This window comes from Scyliorhinus canicula, chromosome 5 (assembly GCF_902713615.1).
Source record: "Scyliorhinus canicula chromosome 5, sScyCan1.1, whole genome shotgun sequence".
In the NCBI taxonomy this organism is placed as follows: domain Eukaryota; kingdom Metazoa; phylum Chordata; class Chondrichthyes; order Carcharhiniformes; family Scyliorhinidae; genus Scyliorhinus; species Scyliorhinus canicula.
The window spans coordinates 189,980,586-189,997,724 of NC_052150.1; the positions used below are offsets into that span (position 1 = coordinate 189,980,586).

A 17,139-nucleotide genomic window follows, 5' to 3' on the forward strand; every position below is an offset into this window, starting at 1 on the left:
TAAATTGCCCCTTAATTGGAAAAAAGAATTGGATAATCTAAATTTATTTTAAAAAAAGGAATGCCTGGTCTTGCCAGCAACATTCACACCCCAAGAAAGAATATAGTTTTGTTTTAGATTTCTCAGTAAATTCTTTCGGGGTCTTTTAAACATGGTGAACATTTTTTTCTGCGTTACCATGGCTGTCGGTGGGATTTTCTGGTCCCTGCAGGTTTCCCAGCAGCATGGGGTGGCTTCAATGGGCATTCCCATTGACAGTGGTGGGTACAGAGAGTCCTACCGTCAGCAAACGCTGCACCGCCTCCCACCGCCTAGAAACCTGTTGTTGGAGGGCTGGAGAATCCCATCCCATATATTCAACTGACTAAAAATGAAGTAACCGACAGGACGATTGGTGTTGCAGGAAACAGTTAACCCGGTCAGTTTACCTGAGTGAACAAACTATTTATAAAATTAACTTTCTCACAAGTGGATTCTTTACCTGTAATCTTGCATCCATATAGTTCAAACCGAAGCGCAATTCCGCCCTCCCATGTCTGTGGTCTTATGCGAACGTATCGTGTCAGGATTGTCTGAGGAAACTGCCTTATAACGATATCTTTGGGATTGCTGTTACCTTGAAATATCTGCAATCATGAAAAACAAAATCACAAAGTGTACAGGTAAGTTGCTCATTCTTCACAATGTCTTTGCTCTGATCTCTGATGCAGGATGTTAATGGCAGGGCTTCAAAGGCACCAGCATTGCTTTGAGAACCAGCAACCTTCTAGGGTAAGGTGTGTGATGTGGGGGAACATTTTAGCCAAGCCTGTTCCAACCCAACATTTATACTTTCCAGTTGGAATCACTTGGTTATATCCAGGAGTTGTCTTTGTTGTTTTTGCTCCTCTTTACACCAAAATATGAAAGCAACGTTGCAATACCCATATCATTAACCTTGACTGGCATCAGATAACTCACCTCAGAGTATTTGGGATTTGTTACAATTAGGTTTATTAGTATGTCATGTTATGGGGCAATGTCTTAGGGCATAATGAAGGAGGTCATGTGACCTATCCTGACTATAAAAGCAAATTACTGCGGATGCTGGAATCTGAAATGAAAGAGAAAATGCTGGAAAATCTCAGCAGGTCTGGCAGCATCTGTAGGGAGAGAAAAGAGCGAACGTTTCGAGTCCGATGACTCTGTGTCAAAACTCAGGGGCAGGACGGTAGCACAGTGGTTAGCACAGTTGCTTCACAGCTCCAGGGTCCCAGGTTCGATTCCCGGCTGGGTCACTGTCTGTGCAGAGTCTACACGTCCTCCCCGTGTCTGCGTGGGTTTCCTCCGGGTGCTCCAGTTTCCTCCCACAGTCCAAAGATGTGCAGATTAGGTGGATTGGCCATGCTAAATTGCCCTTAGTCTCCAAAAAAGGTTAGGTGGGGTGACTGGGTTACGGGGATGGGGTGGAGACAGAGTGGCGTGCTCTTTCCAAGGGCCGGTGCAGACTCGATGGACTGGGTGGCCGCCTTCTGCACTGTAAATTCTATGATTTGAGAACATTTTAAGTTTAACCAGTATGAATTATTGCTGTCTATTCTGTGTGGGGCTGTGATTATAATAGACACTCCCACTGCTGCTCAAACTGGGCCTAAGAACAATGCCCTTCGAAGCACTGCACAACTCTCTGATAATTTCAGTTTTTCAGTCCAAATGTATCTCAGCTCATACTGCAATCTAGCATTGTGAACGGAGATCTATTGAAGTCTACCCTGAGGCAAAATGATCTTTTTTTTTGTTTGAGGTATTTAACAGTCAGTAGATCTTTATCAGTTATCACTAAATCCTATTTTGAATTTTAGTCTCCAGAGGGGAAAATAGTGTTTAGGACTAAAATAGTTTCTTCATGTAATCAGCACTGAGGATTCTCAACATTTTCCATGTCTTTAGTGTGTTGTTGAAGTGTGATTACTTCAGGATATATTGTCCACTATCTTGAAGCCTTATCAACTGTGGCGGAACTCAAATCCCTATTTCAAGATCTCTATTTATAGTTAATTGTGTTCCTGCGGAGACGGAGACGTGCAAGAAACTCCAACCAGTTGACGGTTTACTTTTACTTCCCTGTACAGCTGCTAATGATACTGGAATGGCGGTGCTGCATTTATTTAATAAAATGGTCACAATCACATCGATAGGCTGCAAGTCTTAAGTTAGACAAACTAATAATCTTCCTTTTCTTAAAAGGGAAACAATCCAATTGATGGGGCAGAATTTTATATTCCTCTGCCTTCGGGGTTTTGGTGGGGGGGTGGCCATAACATTCTTTGGATGGCCTTCCCACTGAGCTCTTGCCAAACCTGACTTGTCAGCCATTTTACAGCAGGACAGTCAAGGCTTAGGCCTTGCCCCAATGAGGCTCTCAAGTGACCAATTAATGACCACATCCAACCCAGCCTCAACTTTACAGTTGGTGGGAGGAATTCAGGAGCAGCAGAAGCACAAATGATCAGGCCTTGGGCGGGAAGAGGGATTGGGGGAAGGTTTGGGGCCTCCATCAGCCTCCTTTTAACATCGGGCATTCCCACCCCTTTTCCCAAAAGGCCTGGCCCCAGCGGGTGCTTTCTCCCACCCAACGTCCCTATGAATACCCCCCACCCCCTCTTCTCACCTCCCCTCCCAGCCCTGAAACACCTACATTATCTGGCGCTGAAATCCCAGAACATTCGACTCTGGGGACTGCCTGCAGTCCCAGTCCTTATCCACTGCAGCTTCTGGAGCTAGAGAGCTGCCAGCCAATCTGATTGACCAGCAGCTCTCTGAGGCGGGACGTCCTCCCGAGTGAGGGACAGAAGTCCCATCCCCAGTCGATTAATGCTTGTGGGAGCATTAAGTGGCTGGAGGGCAGACAGTATTGGCATTGATAGATTCACCACTAACTGGGTTACTGGGGTTCCTGGGTTACGGGAATAGGGTGGAGGCATGGGCTTATGTAGGGTGCTCTTTCCAAGAGCCGGTGCAGACTCGAAGGGCCGAATGGCCTCCATCTGCACTGTAAATTCTATGATTCTATGAACTACGCAGATGGCAGGAACGGAATGCAAAGATGTGCAGATGTTCAAAATGTTGGTCATGAGGCTGTTAAAATACCTATAAAATTGAAAGACAGCCCCATGCACGCAACGATGAAATATATATTGAACGCACAATTCTTAAATACCAGTGCTAATTTTGTTTTTAATTCTTATGTTGACAATGCTCATAATGCAATAACAGGGAGAAAAATTGATCTTCCCAATCCAAAGCAACCACAAAAAGACCCAACATTGAAGAAATGTCAAAATAATTAATAAGTGAGTATCCCAAGGGAGTACGCTTCACTGCAAACCTCCAACTTCCAACCCACAATGAACAAGGAATTAAATCTTTCACTTAAAGTTCTGGAAATACTCCATCTTCAACTCACAACGCTAACTCTTGCCTGGATTCTGCACCATCCACAGCCGGTAGTGGGATCTCCGATGCAGCAGAGAATCAAAAACTCAGGTTTGGCGCCATGTGTAAGCAAGCGCCAATCCGATCGCGATGCTCCGATGCTGCTGTGGCAGCTAGATCGCGGTTCATTACCATGCCAGAGGGAGGATGTAAATAATGCAAATGGGTCTTAATGACCATTTGGAGGGCCGGGCACTCTATTCTCCGTCCCTCTGTGATTCTCCGGTCTTCTGGGCTGGGAATCACGTGGGTGGGGATTACGTCAGGTGCCGCCAAATGTCACCTGATGTAGTAGACCTTGTGGTGAGCCAAGAGGGTAACTCCTTAAGGGTTATTTCAATCACACACTTGAGTGCATTCCAATCACAAATTTGAGTGATTAGAATGCATTTAGTGATTGGAATGCACTTACCTCTCTTTGATGTGGTTGATGTTTGTAAACATTGCGGATTCAGCCCTTATCGAGTCACTCACCATGAAGGGAGATGAATGACTCAAGACTCCAGCTGCTTTATGGAAGTTGGCAATCACAGCCCACAAGTAAAAATGAATGAATGGATTGCAGCTACAGGATCTGAGGGGTTTAAACACAGGTCACAGCTGTTCTCTTTCCAAGAATGGACACGCGGTGCTTCCAGATAGGTGTTACAACTGTAATCTTTTTCACTGTCCCGACTGCTCTCTATCTTCCAGACAGGGGTTATTTTTTCTGCGGTTGTTCTGTGGTGGTCCCTCTATTTAAGGGGTCCCTGTGCGGGGGGGGGGGGGGGGGGGGGGGGTGTCCCTCTATTTAGGGGGTCCCAGTGAGTGGGTCCTTTAGTTAGAGGATCTCTTTGGGGATTCCTTTAGGAGGTCCCTGGGGAGGTCACCCCATTAACAGGGTGCCAGGAAGGGGGGGGGGGGGTTCCCGAGTAAAGGGCCCCTCGGAGTCTCCCTAATAAGGGGGTCTCTGTGGAGGGCCCCTATAGTTAGAGGGTACCTGTGGTGGGGTCTCCCTAGTTAGAGGGTCACGGGAGGGCAGGACAGGAGGAAGGGGAAGCACCCAGAAAATCCGGGGTGGGGGGCTGTGTTACAGTGCAGGGGGGTGGGGGGTTACCGCCAATCGTAGGACTTCTCTATAAGGCCACCCGTCCCTCGGGAATCCCTCGTATTTCTCGCATTAATTTGCATGACGAGGGTGACTCAATTGCTTTCCGATTTGCGCTCCCAAGGGTTAACATAAATCAGCAGCAATTCCCCTCCGACGGGAGAATTCCCAATGATTCTCTTTTCACAGGTACTGTCAGATTTCCGTTTCTGTTTTTATTTCAGCTTTCCGGCATCAGCACCACTTTACATTTCAAATCTTTCACCGCATGGGACCTTGTTATGTTGAATTATAGTGAGTGTCAATTGTTGGGGGTATGATAACATTGCGGTAAATTTATTGACTCTTACTAGTATGAAGCCTGGAATTTGAGTTTGAATCCCAGTACGGCAGTCTGAGCTCTTTTGAAGTCCAACCAATTAAATGAAAGTCAACAAATTATGGCCCTGCCCAAACTAAAACAAAGATCAACTGAAGCTTCAAAAACTCAAACCAAAATGTGATCAAAAGGGTCGATAAAGCACCTAAGACCCAGCTGCGTCCATCAGGCATGGAAAGCCATAATGGTGCCAGCGGACACCACATGATCCCTCTCCAGGGACACCCAACTGTGAATGAAGCCGCTGGACAGTTGGGCTGGGTGACCGCTTCGACCGCCCACTGCCTGGCGGCAGTTTGAGAATGCGAATTCAAAATCTGGCATCTGTAAAAGTAGCAAAAGTAATTGCACAACTGTTAAGGTTGTTAAAAGAATCTACCTCATATCCTTTTTGGGACCTGGAACTGCCATCTTTACCTGGTCTAGCCGACAAGTGACTCCAGTCCTACATTAACATGGTTGACTTTTAAGTGGCCTAGCAAGCTACTCACTTCCCATCACATTCGCTGGGGAACTAGAGATGGACAATATATCCTGACCTTGATGTGAATGTGAAGGGGCTGTTTAGGTCACAGGGCTAATCGCTGGCTTTGAAAGCAGACCAAGGCAAGCCAGCAGCACGGTTCGATTCCCGTAACAGCCTCCCCGAATAGGCGCCGGAATGTGGCGACTAGGGGCTTTTCACAGTAACTTCATTTGAAGCCTACTCATGACAATAAGCGATTTTCATTTCATTTCAATTGAATGAAAATGTTCACAGATTGCACAATGGTTCGGACAACCACCCCACCAAATTGTTGCCCATGAACCAAAGACAAAGAATTACTGGAGAGTGAACAGAGAGGGGGAAAAGCAAATTACTGTGGATGCTGGAATCTGAAACCAAAGAGAAAATCCTGGAAAATCTCAGCAGATCTGGCAGCATCTGTAGGGAGAGAAAAGTGCTTAGGCGGGTCGGAGAATCGCCGGGGGGCAGTGTGAATCCCATCACTCCTTCCCGCCGGGGTTGCCCACCCCGCCGATTATCTCAGTATCCCACCCAGCATGTTTCGAGTCCAGATGACCCTTTGGCAAAGCTATTAGACAGAGAAAGTGGGAAATATTTATACTGTGGAGTGAGAATGAAAGATGAGTCATAGCCACAGAAACCCAGGGAAACCGGGTGCTAATGGCCACAGAAACCACGGGGAACGAGTACTAATGGCAGTCCCCAGAGAGAACAAAATGCGTGAAAGGCCAAACAGCAGAGAAACTGACATCAGAGGGTAAACTGTGACAGATGTAGATGTGGGGGGAGGGGAAGGGGGAAGCAAAGGAGAGAAAGGGTAAGGAAAGCTGGATAAGATGGGGGGGGGGGTTAAATATATAAAGAAAGACAAGAAAGAAAGAACTGGTAAAAGACAGTTAAAATGAAATGGGATGAAAACAAATGGGTCGAAGTGGGGTAGGGCTGATCATCTGCAGTTGTTGGATTCGATGTTCAGGCCGGAAGGCTGTAGCGTGCCTAACCGGAAGATGAGATGTTGTTCCTCCAGTTTGTGTTGTGCTTCACTGGAACATTGCAGCAGGCCAAAGACAGACATGTGGGCATGGGAGCAGGGTCCTGTGTTAAAATGGGAAGCAATGGGAAGGTCAGGGGCCTGATTGCGCACAGACCGAAGGTGCTCAGAAAAGCGATCACCCAGTCTGCGTTTAGTCTCTCCGATATAGAGGAGACCACATTGGGAGCAGCGAATGCAATAGACCAGATTGAAAGAGAGGGAAGTTCATTTCAGGCTATTTTTGGAAGAAGTTAATTATTTATTATCATGTCAGTCAGCCAACCTTTACAGCTCATCTCGGTTGGTCACAGTCTCACCATTGGGTCAATAGGTTGTGGGTTTCATCCCACTTCAGGACCTGAGTCCATAATCCAGCCTCACATTTCAGTACAGTATGAAAGAGGGGATTCCTCCGTGGATTGTCACCTTGACGTGGTGGAGAGATTTTGGCGCTCCGATGATCCCTTGAGCGATGTCGCTGGAAGCTCCTTGGTCCAGGTAGGGCCACCCATAGCAGCAAGGAGTGGGGGTGGTGGGAGGTGTGGGCAGTTACGGGTTGATGGCAAGGTGCTAGAAAAAGTGCAGTTCAAAGAGTCCTCACCAGCAGAACAGGTGAAAGAATACTCTACGCCTCACTGCTTAAATGAAAGAAGGATGTAGTGGCAAGGTGGCTCCGGTCACAAGGGTTCAACACGTTACCAAAATCAAATCAGCAGCTCATCAAGATCATGTGGGCAAAGGTGCAACTGTAAGGCCCCAATGTTAAACAAAGTCACATGCAGACTTCTACTGGAGAGATAAAGGAAGTGTGGCAGGAGGAGAAAGCAAATCCAATCATTTGCTGAGCACAACATGCTGAGCATCATGTCATGCAGAACTTTTTCCAAGCCACAGGGGACATCTATAGACTAAGACAAAATGGATAAAAATCCCCATTGCTCATAGGGTGGGGATTCTCTTCTTAAAGATGACAATGGCATCAGTCAATGCTGGGAGGGCTATTTTTAATCAACTCTTCAACTGCACGTCTTACATAGAATTCATAGAATTTACAGTGCAGAAGGAGGCCAATAGGCCCATCAAGTCTGCACCAGCCCTTGGAAAGAGCAACCTACTTTAGCCCGCACCCTATCCCCATCACCCAGTAACCCCGCCTAACCTTTTTGACACTAAGGGGCAATTTAGTGTGGCCAATCCACCTAACCTGCACATCAGTGGCAGCTGATACTCTCCTGCACCTCCCCCACTACCCTGTGGTAAAACCCATGTGTGAACCACAATTGATGGGAGAACCGCAATAAGCAATAAACAACAAAGCCTGTGGCCCTCAGTTCCTCAAAGCTAAGGACCTCTTGCTCACATCAAGACTCCATATGTTGACATTACTGATTTGGGAGGAAAAAGAACTCCCTCCTCCCACGGACAGATGGGCAACAATTAGAACTATCTTCAAGAAGGGAGATAAGTCATGCTGTGGAACTATCACAGTATTTTCCTTTTGTCCTTGGCGGGGATAATCCTGACACACATTCTCCTGAATTGCATTCTCCTGAATCACCGACTTCCTGTGACTGAGGAAATCCTCTCAGACGCAGTGTGGCTTCAGACCTTCCAGATAAAATTCGAACATAGTTTGTTGCAAGACGTCCAAGAAAAAGGTCGAGAACAACATCAGGAACTTTTTCTTGCATTAATTGACCCAAGCAAAGCATTTGACTCAGTAAGTTCTGAGGCTCTGTGGATTGTGTTCCAAAGGTTTGGATGCCCAGAGAACTCACCAATCCTGCAATTGCTTCACGGTGATACACCTGTCCTGACTTGGAGATCTGAAACGGACACTTTGAAAATTCACAACCCGGTCAAGTAAGGCTGTGCAATAGCCCTCAGATTATTTCTAATTTACCCGACAGTGCCCATTCACCTTATCGAAGATCAAAGGCAGGATTTTCCATTTGGAAGACTATGGGTGGGTTTCTGTGTCCCGGCGCACCCGTTTTCTGGTGCGGGACCCTCCACCCTGGCAGCTGGCCAATGGGGTTTACCATTGTGGGCACCCCCATGCCGTCGGGGATCCACAGGCGTCAGAGCGCAGCCGGCGAAGTGGAGATCCCGCTGACGGAGAAACCAGCCCCATGTTCTCCCGCTGGAGGTGAATTGCAACTGGTTTACATTCCCCTGGGAGCGCAAGTCTGCAAGCAATACAGTATTCCCTGCCATGCAAATTTAAGCTTGCAGTGGAATATGAGGGATTCCTGCAAACAGGGAGTCCTTGAGGGGGATAGTGAGGTTCTGCGGCCGACCACCAACCCCACACACCACAAAGCAGCCCCAAACAACCCTCCCCCCTCACACCACATAGCAGCACCCCCCCCCCCCCCCCCGGATTAGCTGGGTGTCCCCCAACCCCTAAGTACGAGGGTGACATGACCCCCCCTGCCCGGCACCTCTGTAATAAGGAACCACCCCCAGGGACCCCTATAATAGGGAGACCTCTGCCAGGGACCCCTATGCTGGCAAGACACCTCACAGGGACCCCTGTGCTGGGGAAACAACCCACAGGGCCCCCTGTAATAGGGGGACTCCCCCAGGGACCCCTGCAAGAGGGAGACCACTCCCAGGGACCCCTAGAATAGGGAGACCCCTCCCAGGCCCCTGAAATAGGGACCCCGCTGGGACCCTTGCTATAGGTGGATAACACCCCCCCCGGGGATCCCTGCAATAGAAAGACCCCCCCAGGGACCCCTGTAACAGGAGGACCCCCCAAGGACTCCTGAAATCGGTGTGACCCCTCCGTCAGAGACCCTCCCCCCACAGAGATACCCTGTCTAAAGGGGCGCCACCCCCCACCTAAAGGGACCCCCCAGGCACAAAGTGATTGGAATGTATTTAACCCCTCATGGATGTGGTCAATGCTTGTAAACAGTGAGGTTTCACCACTTAGGCCACTGAAACATGAAGGGAGATGAATGAACCAAAGCTGCAGATGGTTTGTAGAAGCTGTTAAACACAGACCACTACTAGAAAGCTATGAATGGCTTGCAATTAATGGATCTGTGGGAACCAGACGTAGGTCACAGCTGTTCTCCTTCCAGGAATGGACACGTGGAGCTTCAAGGTAAATGTTATAGCCTCTGTCTGGACTGCTCTCCCCTTTCAGTCAGTAGTCTCTTTTCTGGGGGAGGGTGGAGGTGGGGTTTGTTGGGGGGGCCCCTTCAGGCAGGGGGTTTCTGTGGGGAGGGGCTTTTTAGAGGAGGGGTGGGCAGGCAGTGCATTGTGGGGGGATGGCGCTCGGTTGGGTTCAGGTGGTCTGTATCAGCGTGGTCCTGGCATGGTGCACCTCGCTGGTAGAGAACACAAGTGATCTGCGCCCACAGGATTTACGGCTGCGGATCCAGAGAATCATGGAGAGCCAGAGGATAGGGCGCTGGATCCTCTAAGTGGATGTAAATGGGTCATTAAGACCAATTTGCATTAATTTACATGCTCCCACTGGCACGTGGAGCATTGCGTTCTGGTCAGCTCCCGGCATTGATCCCGATTCTCCATCCCATCGGGGAGTGCAATCCAGATGTTCTGGGATGGAGAATCCAGCTCCAAACATCTTCTGGTGCGAATATTAAAAACCATCTAACTGGAAAACTCTTCAACTGCAGTTGCCTCTATCTTGAAACTAAATTCACCATCACTGTACATGAACTACAGTTTGCAAATGGCTGCAATGTTTTTGCCCACTTGGCACAAGATTTACGAGGCACTCTCGATCTCTTCAATTCTGCAGGTAAAGAAACTTAGCCTGTCCTTGAATGTTGCCAAAACAAAACTCATATCAACCCAGACTTGGTCAGTCAAATTCCACTTCCACTAAATATTGAAGGAGATATTCTGGAATGTGCTGAGCGCTTCCCATGCCTGAGCAGCCACCTCTCTCACGTAGGAAATCCAACATGGGATCTGCTGCGCCAGCTCTGTCTTTCACCAACTATGGCAGTGTGCGATTGACAACAAAGACCTCTGCTGGGCAACAAAAGTTCCAGTGTACAGAGCAATTGCCGTCACCATGATCCCGTATTGCAATGAGATCTGCACTGCGTGGCAGCGGCACATCAGGTTACTTGAGAAACTCTGTCAATGCCGACGCCACATCCCCCAGATTGCAAGGTAGCTTTGTGAATGTCCTTCCCCAACTCTGCACGCATTGAGGAAAAACTCCTGGAAAACAAACTTGGAAGGACAGGACACCGTCCGAATGGCTGAAAAGTAGCTCCCCTTGCAGGCCCTGTTTTCTTAACTCTCAAATTGACAGTGTTCCAGGGAAGGACAAAAAAAAAATTCCGAAGATCCTCTTATTTCTCATACTCCACAGTTGGTATCATGATCTTCACATAAAGAGAATGGTACCTGCACTTTATAACAGACTGCTACACCCAGGGACTGTTTGAAACAATTATACTTTCATATTGATGTGTTTGGAAACAAGTCGGATTGATTAAACCTGTCCTATTGAGTCTCCTCACGCAATGAAGTGATTCTGGGTTTCACATGACAGCCTTCTTAAACTGGTTTAAGACACATTTTGGTAATAATTTACTCATTACTTCACAGAAGATTTCAGTTGAGACTATATTTCATTTAATTACATTTAAATTAAGGGTTTACAGGTGGCATGAGTTTATTCAACCAGAAGGATTTACGATTAATCTGTTTAATGATCCACATTAGAGCCTCAGATTATTTTACATGTGTTAATGCCCCTGTTAAAATAGTAAACAGAGGGAGGTCATGTGAATGCTTAAGCACCCGCTGACTAATGTTGGCAACAGTCATTTGTAGGTATATTTTGTAGAAATGTGATCAGTTTTAAACGAGGATGCTTTCTTTAGCAAATAATAATGCATTTATGTTCTCATGGGGACTGGTTTAGCTCACTGGGCTAAATCGCTGGCTTTTAAAGCAGACCAAGTTAGGCTAGCAGCACGGTTCGATTCCCGTACCAGCCTCCCCGGACAGGTGCCGGAATGTGGTGACTAGGGGCTTTTCACAGTAACTTCATTGAAGCCTACTCGTGACAATAAGCGATTTTCATTTCATTTCATTTCATCCTTTGAAATCTGATGCATTCTCAGTTTGTAGAACATCAGAGTGAATCACTCCTGGGAATTAAATTGATTGAATGTTCTGTGCTGTAGACTAAAATGACAGAATTCTAGTGTTAAAATCCAAACCTTATCGTGGCTCATCAATGAGGCAATGCTCCTATAATGCACGTTTGTGACACAGGGTAAGAAGACGCTGACAATTTAAACAATTTTAATGTGAATTGCGAACCTCTCCACATTCTGATCTCTGGAGTATAAGAGCTTGTAGCTCCACAAGTCTTGTCAAAATATATGTTTAAACTTGTTAAATTCTTCCCTGATTGCCTGACATCTGGACCCCATTCCCAACCCCGTGGCCTTCTCTTTCATGTCACGTTGTGTCTCCAGGGGCTGGATTTTAAATCAAGTGGTGCTTGGTGGACATTGAGATACGTAAAGGGCCAGCCTACCACCAGTAAAAGAATCGTTTGAACTGGTTTCCATACTAGGGAAGTGCTTTTGTTAAGCTGGTCTGCTGGTTCTTTGATCGTTCAAAAAGAAGTTTTGTGTCTGCCAATTTGGAGCCCAAAAGGACAGATAATCAGAATAGTCTTTCCCTATTCAGTCTTGAAAGAACAGTCCAGGTCAATTATTCCAGCCTCTTTCATTTGATTATAAATGAATGTCCAACTGGAATTCTCCTAGTGCTAAGCATAAGCTTAGCATTAACTGTGACAAGGGCTCAGTGGTCAATGGACCAACACCTTCTTGATGTGGCTGGACAAAAGATTCATATCTGCAGAGGGGCTGGTTTAGCTCACTCAGCTAAATCGCTGGCTTTTAAAGCAGGCTAGCAGCACGGTTCAATTCCCGTACCAGCCTCCCCGGACAGGCGCCGGAATGTGGCGACTAGGGGCTTTTCACAGTAACTTCATTGAAGCCTACTCGTGACAATAAGCGATTTTCATTTTTTCATGTGCAGACTTCATCATGGTGTTTAGATAAGTAAAAATGCGATGATCTTTGACACAATCATTGACAGGAATCCTGAGAAAAAGATTCTTGGTTCTATTTTCTCACCTTTCCGATGGTTAATGATAGACTGGAGCATCCAGAGTTGACGTACAACTAAAATATAGTGCCCTGAACAGGGCAATCACAGAGTGCCTCACAGGAACAATTACTGAAGAAAATTTGACACCACATAAGGAGGTGTGAGGAAAGTTGACCAAATGCTTGCTCAGGGACGTAGTTTTTAAGTAGCATCCACAGGAAAGATAGAGGCGAGGCAGAGAGGTGAAGAGGATTAGAGGAGGAATTTCAGAGCTTAAGGCTGAGGCAGCTAAAGGCAAGGCCACCAATCGTGAAGCGAAGAAATTTGAAGATGCACAAGAGGCCGGACTTAAAAGGGAACTTATTATCATAGAATTTACAGTGCAGAAGGAAGCCATTCAGCCCATCGAGTCTGCACCGGCTCTTGGAAAGAGCACCCTACCCAAGGTCAACACCTCCACCCTATCCCCATAACCCAGTAACCCCACCCAACACTAAGAGCAATTTTGGACACTAAGGGCAATTTATCATGGCCAATTCACCTAACCTGCACATCTTTGGACTGTGGGAGAAAACCGGAGCACCCGGAGGAAACCCACGCACACACGGGGAGGATGTGCAGACTCCGCACAGACAGTGACCCAAGCTGGAATCAAACCTGGGACCCTGGAGCTGTGAAGCAATTGTGCTATCCACAATGCCACCGTGCTGCTCACACTTAATCACAAAGGGGTAGGGCCTTTTCTTGCGTTCTATACTTAATCAGCTTTTTGAGCTGTATCTCTGCTTGACCTATTTTTAAATGTTAGGTAAAATCCATAGGGGAAATGGATCCCACCTAATGAAAAAGACTAGTTCATCAAACTTGTCAACAATTGAGGTCTTTTTTGATTTAGAATTACAGTATGTTAGTTTTCTGAGAGAGAGATGATTGCCAGGGTATTGTAGTTTTCCATCTCGGCAGTTGATCTTTGATGAGGTAAATAGGGACTGTCAGGTAGATTGTAAATAGTATTGGTGCTATAACACAACCTTGTTTGACCCCGGTCTGGATTTTGGAGCTGTCTGTTTCAGATCTCCCGCTCACGATAGCTGCAGTCATATCACCATGAAGCAACTGCAGTATTGTGGTAAAATTTCTTGGACATCCAAAACTCTGGAGCACAATTCATAGAGCTATGTGATTTACTGAGTCAAATGCTTTAGTCAGTCCGATGAATGGGCCATGAAGAGTTCCTGGTGTTGTTGTTGGCATTTGTATTGGATTTACAATGTCAGAGGCTCCTCCGGAAGATCTGAAGTCACACTGTGTCCCTGGGAGGATTTACGGAGGCACGGGAAGTAGGTGACTCAGGAGAATGCGTGTCAAGATTTCCCCTGCTCTGGATAAGAAGAATATACCTTGATAGTTTCCACAGCATGATTTATGCCCTTTCTTAAGGAGAGTTACAACTGTCGCATTCCTGAAGTTGTGGGGAAGGGGATGTTCTTTTTCTGCCAAGTAAGATGAGTGCAGGGCGTCATGGTGTCAACAAAAACCCACCAGGTTGGTGACAATATTTGGTAGCCAATTTTCTCGAAAGACCACCACTGATGAGTAGACCAAATACCCGATCTACTTCTCCAGCTCAGCCTTCGACAAATGACAGCAGCAAGTGTTTGACAATAAAGATCTCCATAAGTCAACAAAAGTCCTTGGGCTGGATTCTCCGCAGCCCCTCGCTGAAATCGCGGCCAGCACGGGGCGGAGAATCCACTTTCACGCCGTAATCAGGCCCGGCGCTGGCTCGCCGATTCTCCGGGCCCCAAAAATCGGCGTGACCGCAGAGTAAGCTGCGCCGCCGGGCGGTGATTGCCAGAAGCCCACCCAGTAATCCTCCACTGCCGTCCGGCCGTGTCTCGATAGCGTGGAACTAACCACCTATTCCCGGTCGGGATGCTCGCGTGGCAGCTGCGGACGCAGTCCACGGCTGCCCTGTGCGGGGACGGGCTAATCGGAGACCAGTGGGCCTTATAGGCGGCTGGGGATGAACTGTGCGGGGGTTGACGCTGAGGCGCGCGGCCGTTCGGGGACGTCTCTTTTTTCGGTGTGGCCACCACCATGCGCATGCGCGGACTCCAAACCGGAAGTGTGGAGGCCTGTATCCGCAGCTAAAGCTGCGAGATTCACTCCGGGACCCTGCTAGCCCCCTGCAAGGCTTTGAATTTGTTCAACTTTTTGGAAGGAATTTCTGGAGTAAAACTCCACTGTTTTTACGCCGGCATGGGGACATAGTCTCATTTTGGGAGAATCCAGCTCCTTGTGTATGGAGCAGTTGTTGCCACCACACTCCTGCACTTCGTTATGACCTGAATTTTGTATTAGCAACACATCAGAGTTCCAGATGAATTCCATCAGCAATCAAAGCAATGAACAAAGCCTCTGCCATATCCTCCCAGATTTAATGGAAGGACAAACGTCAATGTCATTCTTGAAGCCAGTTCCACAAGCATTCAACCAAAACTCATCCAAAATCAGCTACCATGGACTGGACACTATGTCCAGATGGCTGAAAACTGTCTTCTCTGCCAGCCCCTGATTTCTCAACTCTCAACGGTCAACATTCCGGGGGAAGGTAAAGAAAACGCTCAATTTCAAAGACACTCTGAAACGCAGCAGCATTGATAATAATGAGTGGGAGAAGCTTGCTACTAATCGTTCTCAAGCAGCGACATGCTTTGAGTCACAACGTCTTAGTGATGAGAAAGAGTAGTGATGGAGACTGACAGAAAAGGAAACTAATCCTGTACTTCAGATCCCATTACATTGTGGGATATGCTGCCGCATTGGCCCAAAGATCTCAAGGTTGACAATCGGCCTGTTCAGCAACAGGACGACCACGGCAGAAACCTGCATGCCTGAGTGGAAGTCATCCTCCAATCCAGGGACAGCTACCAACAGCATGGATTTCTGAATAAAATTCTGAGCTGCATATTAAAATTACTGTAATTATTGATTTCCTGACAAGCTGAAGATTTGCATGATCAGTGCTATCATCTCAAATGTTTTCTATATTGTTTGTGCATAAGTAGAAACGTGACTCATCTTGACAAATGGGGAAATGTAAAATTTAAGGATGAATTTGTGTGGTGAATATGACCGGGTAACCATTATGGGAAGTGGGGATTGTTTGTTTTCAGTTGGACAAAGATCTATAGGGACAGACAAATGTACACTGACAACACCCAGCACAACTTCACCACCACCTCCCTCGACTCCCCCCTCTGTTGCTCAATAATCAGCTTGTTTATCTTATGTCCAGCAATGGATGGGCAGCAATTTCCTTCAATTATGTTTTGGGAAGGCCAAAACCACTATTTCTTTCCGCTCTCCAACCTTTGTTCCCTAGCTACTGATTCCATCCATTTCCCTGGCAACACTCTGAGATTGAGCCAATCTGTTTGCAATCTTGGTGTCACATGTGATCCTGAGATGGCCTTCTGGCCTCATAGTTGTACCTGTTGTGTTAGGTGCACTGGTCTAACACTGGCTGCAACTGGACGCAGTTTAGATCAGAAAGATACTCCAGACCTTGAAGTTAGTTCAATCAGGTGTATTGAACTAATAGCACAGTTAGCACAGTTCTCTGTGAGTTCGACTCTCTGCTAATTTAAGTGTGGTTACTCTGCCTGACTGAACCAGACTAGCTCTTAGCCACGTGGTGGAGGTGTGAGATTGTAACAACACCCATGACTGACTCTCTAGATGTTCATCAGTGGAAAGAGGTGGAGTGTGAGTGCCTCGGGTCTTTTATAGTCAGATCCCACCCCTGAGTGCCTGCCTGCTCATACCTTTTTTACCTCTCGATTTAATTAATCAACATAATCCTGGCGCGTCTCCCACATTCTACCCTCCATAAACCTGAGGCCATGGAAAACTCTGCTGTCCATGCCTTAACTGGCAGCAAGTCTCATTTCCTATCACCCCTGTGCTTGCTGACCTACACTGTCTCCTGGTCAAGCAACATCTGGATTTTAAAATTCTCATAATTTTTTACAAATCTATCCATGGCCTTGACCCTCCCTATCTCTTTAATCTCCTCCAACCCAAAACCCTCCGAGATATACGGTTCTCTAATTCTGGCCTCCTCCGCACACCCAGTTTTAAATGGAATTAATCTGGAACCCTCTGCCTCAGAAGGTGGTGGAGGCAGGCTCACTGAGTATTTTTCCGACGGAGGCAGATTGATTCTTGTCATGCAAGGGAATCAAAGGTTATCGGGGGCTAGACGGGAATGTGGAATTCGAAACACAAACAAATTAGCCATGTTGACCATATTGAATGGTGGAGCAGGGGCTGAGTGGCCTGCTTCAGCTCCTGTTTTGTATGCTTGTATGTAATTGCTTCATAATTGGCGGCCATGAGTTTGGTTGCTTAGGCTCCAAATTCCCTTCCTACATTTCCCCATTTTGTTTACCTCCCTTTCCACCTTTAAGACTCCCTAAAACCTACCTTTGACCAAGCTTTTAGTCATCTGACCTAATATTTCC

The 17,139-nt window shown here is 47.0% G+C and overlaps 1 protein-coding gene across 4 annotated transcripts in view; it reads right to left on the reverse strand.

Moving 5' to 3' along the window:
- nrp1a (neuropilin 1a) overlaps window positions 1-17,139 on the reverse strand; it is a 239,642-nt gene that overhangs the window by 87,699 nt on the left and 134,804 nt on the right. For all 4 annotated transcript variants that reach the window (XM_038798278.1, XM_038798281.1, XM_038798280.1 and 1 more), the window contains exon 9: window positions 482-626. In XM_038798278.1, the coding sequence (XP_038654206.1) occupies window positions 482-626 (145 nt within the window). The remainder of the gene's footprint in view (window positions 1-481; window positions 627-17,139) is intronic.